The 9,060-nt window shown below is 36.3% G+C and overlaps 1 protein-coding gene across 3 annotated transcripts; it reads left to right on the top strand.

Annotated features, from left to right (window-relative positions):
- Positions 1-1,964: 1,964 nt before the first annotated feature.
- Positions 1,965-8,334, top strand: LPXB (lipid-A-disaccharide synthase B). 3 transcript variants are annotated; one of them, XM_086650307.1, is made up of 11 exons: positions 1,965-2,123; positions 2,245-2,273; positions 3,565-3,821; positions 4,631-4,730; positions 4,928-5,033; positions 5,272-5,495; positions 5,659-5,737; positions 5,935-6,173; positions 6,594-6,820; positions 7,213-7,400; positions 7,739-8,334. In XM_086650307.1, the coding sequence occupies exons 1-11, from the start codon at positions 1,994-1,996 to the stop codon at positions 7,756-7,758; spliced, it is 1,599 nt and encodes a 532-aa protein (XP_086506433.1). In that variant the 5' UTR covers positions 1,965-1,993; the 3' UTR covers positions 7,759-8,334. The 3 variants fall into 3 exon arrangements, with proteins under 3 accessions (XP_086506433.1, XP_086506434.1, XP_086506435.1); XM_086650308.1 differs by lacking the exon at positions 7,739-8,334 and having other exon boundaries at positions 7,213-7,684; XM_086650309.1 differs by lacking the exon at positions 7,739-8,334 and having other exon boundaries at positions 2,019-2,123; positions 2,245-2,438; positions 2,600-3,821; positions 7,213-7,684.
- Positions 8,335-9,060: the final 726 nt, after the last annotated feature.

Below are 9,060 nucleotides of genomic sequence, written 5' to 3'. Positions count from 1 at the left end.
TGATGGGTGGGGATAGGGCTGGGAAAACAGTCCGGAAACCCGAGACCCGACCCTGACCATCCGATCCGCCAAGATCCGGAGATCGAAAATAGTCTGAGACGGGGTCACCCGACCCGTTTAGACGGGCTCTAGCGGGCGGGACACGGGCAAAGCCCTTTGCCCGACGTCCGACCCGATAAGCCCGCCCGAGAGGTCGCGACTTTAGACTGTCCGAGAACTGTCAGATTTAGGATATTATGATCCGACGGATGAGGCTCCTTAGCTTCTCTTTCTCCCATCAGATTTAGGGTTAAAGTATATAAGCCACTTGAGACTGATTTTCATTACTGGTTTCTTAGAGGGAGAGAGAGAGAGGGAGAGAGAGAGAGAGAGAGAGAGAGAGAGAGAGAGAGAGAGAGAGAGAGAGAGAGAGAGAGAGAAAGAGAGAAAGAGAGAGAAGGTATTCTAAGAAAGATAGAGGGAGAGTATTCTAGGGAGAGACAAGAACATCAAAGAAGATCAAAGAAGCAGTTTCTAGATGAAGAAAAAATTTTTATAAGAAACAAAGAAAGATGATATAAGGAAAGATGGAGAACAAAAAGTATCTTTATTTTTTTTGTTGTGTGTTTTTATATATTCTTTTTTATTTCTCTTTGCTATATTTTTTTCTGTAAAAGTCATGTATAGATTGAATTACAGAACAGATTTGGTCATGTATGTATCTCTTTATATAAGATATGTTCTCTCTCTCTCTCTCTCCCTCTCTGTTATCTTTGTTCTCTCTCTGTTCTATCTGTTCTCTTTCTATGTCTTCATCCTTACAACAGACAAAGAGAAGTATATGCTCTAACACGTTGATTTATATATTTGAAATGGTATTTTGATTGATATTTCTGTCAACTCAAGTTTGAGAAAAAAAATATCCTAGAATTCTTTTTTTGCTCATCTTGATGTGTAAAAAAACCCTAAAAGAAGTTTCCAAAAATAAGAACCTAGAAAAACCCGTTGCCGACCGTCAGAGACCGATCGAGCTCGCACGCTCTAACGGGTCGCGGACACTGAAATTTGGAAAAGTGACTGTCCGATAAGTCCGACGGTCACTAATGGGCTTAAGATTTTTAGCCCAATCCATCCGAGTCCGAGAAAAAAAAGCTTGCGGGCGTCCGAGATGGACTGTTTCCCACCCCTAGGCCCTAGGTAGGGGACTCGGTGTGTACTACCTACATAGGGGTGTTCGTTGGTTCGCTATCCGGTATTTTGGTGTCATCCGTTATCAAACCACTCATAGTTTGGTTAGTGATTTCTCAAACCGTTACCAAACTGCTCATGGTTTGGTTCAGTACCAACCAAACCGTCAATGAACGGTTTGGATACTACTGGATACCAAACCATCCACAGAAACAATTTGATCTTCATGAAAATTGACGAATCGAGTTACTTTCTTTATACATTGACGTATAAAATCAAGACAACACTCCTTACAAACCTAAAGAAACAAATACACTAACATAATACGTCGAAAAACATTTTAAACATTTAAGACATGTGCAAGGCACCGACCGAAACATTATATAGTAGTTGGTAACATTAATGATACATAAATCTTTTTAATCTAATACTATCCTGTAACATTATATGGTAGTAGTGTTGTTATTTTGTATGGGTAGTAGTTATTCTTGTTTCTAACAAGAACTTGATGAGAGATATGCATTTGTATGAAATTATAAATATATGATAGATACATTTTAGAAAAAATTATGTGTAATACAATTATACATATTTATTGAATTTGACTGGTTCGGTTTGGTTTTAATGGTTCCTAAAAATTACATTCACTTACTGAACCAAACCAGTTGGTTTTTGGAAATCTACAACCGTACCAAACCACTCGTTGTTTGGTTTGTTTTGAAAACCGACGGGAGCGGTTTGGATCGGTTGAGTTTGATTGGTTTTGTCTATTTTTGCACAGCCCTCAGGCTAGAGGACTATCAGCTTATGGCATATATATTGGTCAATGGGAATATGGGATGACTATATTTACGAACTTCCGAGACAAAATAGTTCAAACTTCAAACTATTCCACTCGCTTTCTCTATCTCCAACCGAATCACCAAAGCGTCGACCCTTTCTCACAACTGATTCAGGTTGCACATTTTTTTTCATTATCCTTCTCCATCTCTCCATTTCCTTCAAGTTAAAACTGGTTTTATCAACAGTTGCTAATTCTCGCTTCTGAAGTTTTTCTCTCTTTGTTGATGGTTGCAGAAATTCATCTTTACCTTCATCTCTGTTTGGTAAGTTTCTCTCTCTATTTTCACTTCATTAACATGTTCAAAAACAAAGGATTCAATGGTTGAATGAGTTAGGGTTTTGCATGGAACCCATAAATCTGATGGCTTTTTTAATTGAATGATTGAATCTATTCTTAGGGTTACTGACTTCCAATTTTATTGAGAATTGTGGTAAGTGTTAAGTTTATGGTCATCCAACTCAAAACCAATTCGCAATGAGTGGAGAGGACCTAGACATTATATGTTTTGTTACTGGAGAGGACCTCGACATTATATGTTTTGTTGCTGGATAGCCCTTCTCCCATGTGAGACTAAGTTATGCCAAATAGTGGGGAGACATTTTCTTCAGCTTTCCTGCTAAAAAACAGAATTCCAAATGCTTATTGGAATTCTGTTTTCTAGCACGAATGCTTATTAGTAAATGTAGTTTCAAAAAAAGATAGAGTTATCAAATAGTATCGGTTTTAGTTTACTTTGGCTGCACGCTTACTGTTCGACAAAAGTCCTCAAAGGAACACCATTTAACATTTTACTTCATCTTCTCTCAAGTCTCAAAATTCTGGAATCTCAGAATACTACAAGTATTGGGTCATTAAGCATGGCCATGATCAAATACCTAATGAGTCTATAATTAGTGAATTTGCTAAGGAATGCCATTTTCAACAAGCATTGAAGTCCTTCCACAGAATAAATGATTTTGGAATCAAACCCGCAAAATATACATTCTGTACTGTTCTAAATTCTTGTTCAAAATTGTTAGATTTGTGTTTTGGTTTACAAATTCATGGTAGAATAATTCAAATAGGTTATGAAGAGAATATCTTTCTAAATAGTGCACTTGCTGATTTATATGCTAAATGTGATCTGATGGCTGATGCAAGGAATGTGTTTTCCTGAGTTGGAGACAATGATTCACCTTAATTTGGCTATTCTCTATTTTTTTAGTTTGAAGCCTAAGTATGCAACATCAAATTGGTATTATTTGAGGAGAAAGAAATTGCCTATCAGAATTGGTCCACGGGGTTACTCGAATAAGTTGCCTTTGTATTGTCAATCTATCTTTAACTCGAGATCATAAAGTAGTAACCTTATCGTATTCTTTGAATGCTAATCATTAACTTCAAAAACTGAAGTATGTTTATGTATCGTCAAATATTCCACAATACTAACTTAAATGTTTATGTTGCTTCCATAGTGAATAGTTTAGTTTGGACCAATTTTGATCGGTTGGTTTCGTTGAATTATGCATACCCCTACCTCAAACATGGTAGTTAAATTGTTTTAAAATCCACAGAGAATAAAGCAGATCAGACGCCTTAAAATGATTTTCAGAATGAAGAGTATTAAGTTTAACAACATAAGATTTTCGGGTATATTTTGCAAATTCTGCTCAAGCAAAAGAAGTTCAGTTATTGATCTAGCATCTAAAGATGGTGAACTTAAAGTCTTCCTTGTCGCTGGAGAAGTCTCAGGAGACACCATTGCTTCTCGGCTCATGTCTTCCCTCAAGAACCTCTCTCCACTACCTCTCCGTTTTGCTGGTGTTGGAGGGTAAGAATCCCTCTTTTATCAATGAAATTTTAACCATTCACTAATTTTCTGATATAGGTATCAATGAATTTTGCTTGAACTGTTCTTTTTTACTTGATTACGTACATAAACGGGGAACTAGTTCATGAAAATGGGTAAAAACATCAAGATATAAGCATTTCCAAGAGGTCAATCGTTGTGGATCATAGATTGCCCAAGAGTTTGGTTAAAGATTGAGTATCAAATGTTTGATTAAATGTGTAAAAGAGAACGAAAGAAAGAGAACGAAAAAAAGAGAACACTTGAGCTCTCGTACCATATTAACAAGGAAAATGGTGAAGGTGAAAATGGAACTCACTTACCTAGTGAAGTCTTAACTAGTGGCTGATGTGAGCCTTACGATGTCATGTCCGTTAGCATATTGTTATCGTGGCCGAGGGGAATGATTGAATCACTCTATACTTACAAATATGCGTACAACACTACAAATCTTATTATCATCTAGAATATTTAGGAACTAACAATTGTTTTTTGTACTTCATCCTTCTCGCTAGATTTTCTCTGGAGGCCGTAAGATTCAATTACCGAAGAGACACATACATGTTCCACTCAACCAAAGTGACCTTCATCCTTCTCATTAGATTAGATTACCTGAAAATCTAATTTTGGAACAAGAATGAAATGCAATGTTTCATTTAATATGCACTATTCCTCTGCCTTCATGTGTCTCTAGTAGCTTGCGCTTTATTTCTGAGAGAGCACCTGTCATTCCTCTTGCAGTGCATATTTCACTTGTTTGCTTTTAATATAGTAGCTCTTATCTTGGCCAGATCGTTGATGTCCAAAGAAGGTTTACAATCTTTGTTCCCGATGGAGGACATTGCTGTAATGGGCATCTCAGAACTGCTTCCACATTTATATAACATTAAGGTGACCACCGAAAAGCTATTTCCATTTCTTTAAGTTCCACAATTTACACTGATATTTCTTTCTTTCTTCATCTTTTTCTTTTTCAGTTCTACCATGATAGTTCTTTACCATTTCTTTCCCTTCCATGATCAGGTTCTTACTTCTTACACGATATGAAAGGAACTTACTTGGATTTAAGTTTGTTTAACTTGAGACAGACGAAGCTTAAGGTAGCAACAGATGCAGCCCTTCTGTTCCAGCCTCATGTTGTAGTGACAATTGATTCCAAAGGCTTCTCGTTTCGTCTCCTAAAGAAATTGCGAGGTAATGTGCAACCACTTGTAACAAGTTCTTTAATATGCTTATGGGTTCCTTTATCAGGACACATGCTAAGTCATAAATTTATTTCATTTTTAACAAATAAATGTTCAATTACACATGTTTCTTCGTTAAGAAGTGGAAAGAATTTAGTTCTTAATATTTGCAAGTAGGGCACAAGTTAGTAAAACCCAACCTTTTAGTGAAAAGTATTTGGGGGAGAATAAGTTTTTTTTCCGTGCAGCTAAATTTCATCAACAAGGGAAAGATATCCCATTGCACATCCATTACGTGGCTCCTTCATTTTGGGCTTGGAAAGGAGGCGAATCAAGGCTGAAAGGGCTAACCGAGTTTGTGGATCATATTTTGTGTATCCTCCCATTTGAAGAAGGAGTTTGCCGATCTCATGGACTTTCTGCGACCTTCGTTGGTCACCCCATTTTGGAGGATGCTCTAGCCATGAATTCGGTATATCTTCATCTTAAAGTTATATGATGACTCTCTCTCTCTCTCTCTCTCTCTCTCTCTCTCTCTATATATATATATATATATATATATATATATATAAAATATATACTTCTGATGGAAATTTTTGTGAGTATTAACTCAATTATTGCTCGGCTTTGTATAGGGAAATGCTAGCCCGACAAATCAATGGAAAGTGGAAGGTGATGGTGAAGGTTTTCGAATGAAATACGGACTATCATCAGGTAGTTCACTAACAAGGAATGTATTACGATCCTAAAGTTAAAACTAGTAATATTTTCACTTCATTAACTATCACTTTTCTGCTCTACTTTCGTTATGATCTTAAGAAAATATTATAAATATTCTTAGATGTTTGCTCCCATGGCTGAATCAGTAAGCTATGATTGTAAGATAATTTCCTTGACTTTACTTGTGATAGGCACCACTGTGATTTCTGTGCTTCCTGGAAGTAGATACCAAGAGGTTTCACGTATGCTACCAATATTCTCGAAAACTATGGGGTTACTAAGAAATTCCTTCCCCGAATTGACAACTGTTATCCCTGTCGCACCAAATCAACAACTGGAGAACTACATCAATAGAGCTATTCGTACATGGCCCGTTCCTACTATTCTGATTTCTGGTCAATCACCACAGTTGAAATATGACGCGTTCAGTGTAAGGGAACACAAACTTCCTTCACATTGTTGATTAACATCTGATCTGTATGACTGTATACATGCTCAAATTCATGTGTATTTTGCATATTCAAGCATGAGTTGAAACCTGTTTTTATCTTTCTAAACTTAGATGTTAAAACAAGTCTTCTTATCAAAATTAGACATATTTTGTAGCTGAAAACTCAGAAATTTCAGATGGAGTCTTGTTTTTTGAGATCTTACTTCGTTGGGTAGGTAAAAGAAATAAAAACACTCATGTTTAACAAATAAGCTACATAATATATTACTTCAAAGTTTTATTTCAAACTTAAAAAGATTTCTACACAGATTTCAAACGGAGCTAGTTGATTTGTATGAAATCTATGCGTCGTAATACGATTTATGTGATTCTCACTGGAGTTGGCAAAATTTCTTGCAGGCAAGTAGAGCCGCATTAAGTACTTCGGGCACAGCTATAATGGAGTTGCAACTTGCACGGTTACCTTGTGTTGTTGCATATCGAGCTAATTTCATAACAGAATGGTTCATATGGTACAAGGCCATCATACCTTATATCTCCCTCCCCAATATTCTCTTGAATTCACCTATTCTTCCCGAAGCTCTATTTCGTCGATGCACCCCAAGTAATCTAGCTGAATTTCTCAAGTAAGATTCTTAACACGAGGTGCCTTGAACTTTCGCCTATATGTTTAAGTTAGACATTTATGTTATATGTCATATGATATTGACTTGTGACGTTGTTGTTTTTTTTTTTAATATTGACTACATGGTCATTACAAAGGCATTGATACATCGATACGATGTGATAAGCACGATAACTGCCGAATTACTACTGGCCTAAAGCGCGACGAAATTAAATGGCCTAAAGCCCGACGAATTAATGGCCTAAAGCCCGACGAATTAATGGCCTAAAGCCCACATAAACCATTTTATTTATACCCAAGTTCAATATTCCTGGATTTGCACTTCCAGGGGATCATTATGTGATTAGTATCATTATGTGATTAGTGGTGCTCTCTGGTTGACCGATATCGCAGGGAAGTTATTTGTAATGAAGGCGTACGTGGAAAGCAGATTGTTGCTGCTGAAAAGTTTCTTGGCCTATTCTCTCCTGACCCTGAAAGAATTATAAGGAATTTAGGAGGAAGAGAGGTATCGAAGGTGAATTTTAATAATTACACCCCAAGTATGATAGCAGCAGCCACCATATTATTCTCAGTGAAAAGTAAGTGAAGTCGTAAATGTATTGAGTTTTGTTGTTAATTGTGTCAGTGAACGTATATCTGGAGGCACCTTTACTATTGTGATCATTGTCTTGGTGTAGAGGAATTCAAGTGTGCCAACCATGTTTACAAGTTCCTTAGAGTTGACTTGATCAATTCGATTGACCTAGGCAGAGAGATCTTTAGGGTACAACACACTAGCATTATCGGGTTTTCCTGTAACTAGAAAATAACTTTTTTTAGCTACATAGGCGTTATAAATGTTACAGCAGTCGTTTTTTTCTTTTCTTATTATAGTCATCTGTAAGATGTTAAATAACCACTATATGTTTGCAAACAGAAATTACAGGGTGGGCTTAATAAGCTAGTGATTCAAAGCGGGTTGTGTCGGTCTAGCAATTGCTCGAGACAGCATGTTAATCAGCCAGGTTTAGACGACACTTCCCATTTAGAAAAGGATAGTGCGCAGCCTCAGACAATAAAGAGTTGCAGAGAGTTTGAATTGGAGGGAGCTTCACGGCCACTTGCAGAGCCATGTCCAGGTGACGGGTCGCCACAAGGCACATCCCTTTTTGTGGCGGTCGTGCTTGGGGTGCCTGTTGCCTATCTGGCACTTTACGGGAGACAGGTCATGCTGCCACGCAATCACTGGCTGTGAACCCTCTATATTATGCAAAATATTTATCTTCTAAGAAACAAAAACAAATTTATGGTGCGTTTGGTTGCAGGACTCATGAATCCAAGGATTCATGAGTCCTTGAGATTCATGATTCCCCGGATTCATGAATCCAAATTGTTTCTTTTGGTTTGTTTGGTAACCAATAAGAATTCTAGGATTCTTGATTCCTTCATTTAAAATCTTTTGGTTTGTTTGTCGATTATATTTGGATTCTTACAAAATAAGATTCTAATTAAAATAATATCCTTCAAACTCATGAATAATATCCCAAAAACATAATCTCTGTCTCTAGGTAACTGAAATTTCATGAAACCTATTTTTTTTCGGTAACTGAAATTTCGGGAAACCTATTTTTTTCACGAAAATTTCAACAATAGTTATTTCTTTCTACAAAATAATTATTTTAAAAATATTATTTTTTTCAAAATAATTATTTTTTCGAAAATTATTATATGATTTTTGAAAAAAATAATGATTTTTGAAAAAAATAATGTAATATATTATTAGTTTGTACTCTTAAGTAATACCACAACAACTAAGGTATCTTTAATTGGATAATGAGAGAAAAGTTACAGAATTGAACTTTATTGATTCTTGCCTAACTATTATATCAAACATGTATATCCAATTGAGACAGACATGGGTGGGGTATTTATACTCAACTCAATTTATCCAAATATCCAACACGTATTTGGGAGAGGTGTAGGGATATCAACTTAAATTCCCTTCCTGGAGGCACTTCCTACTTATGCCTTAAGCATGAGGTAAACAATAGTTATCCACAACAAGGCTTATCACCATTAGGTTGACACCTCAACCTTTAGTTTCTAACCAATAATGGTCAGCCATATATATAATACTCCTCCTTGGATGACCATCACATGAAATAATTGTCTCATTAAATCTTGTCTGAAATTCTTGCGGGACAAAATTTGATTAAAAGAAAAGAGACTTCATTGGAAGAGATACTGAGTGGCGATGGA

Source organism: Eschscholzia californica, unplaced genomic scaffold (genome assembly GCF_041429995.1).
Source record: "Eschscholzia californica isolate CP2 unplaced genomic scaffold, dmEscCali1.0.p SCAF_6, whole genome shotgun sequence".
In the NCBI taxonomy this organism is placed as follows: Eukaryota; Viridiplantae; Streptophyta; class Magnoliopsida; order Ranunculales; family Papaveraceae; genus Eschscholzia; species Eschscholzia californica.
Note: the sequence above shows the minus strand (reverse complement) of the source record. Positions and strands in the feature narration are given on the sequence as shown.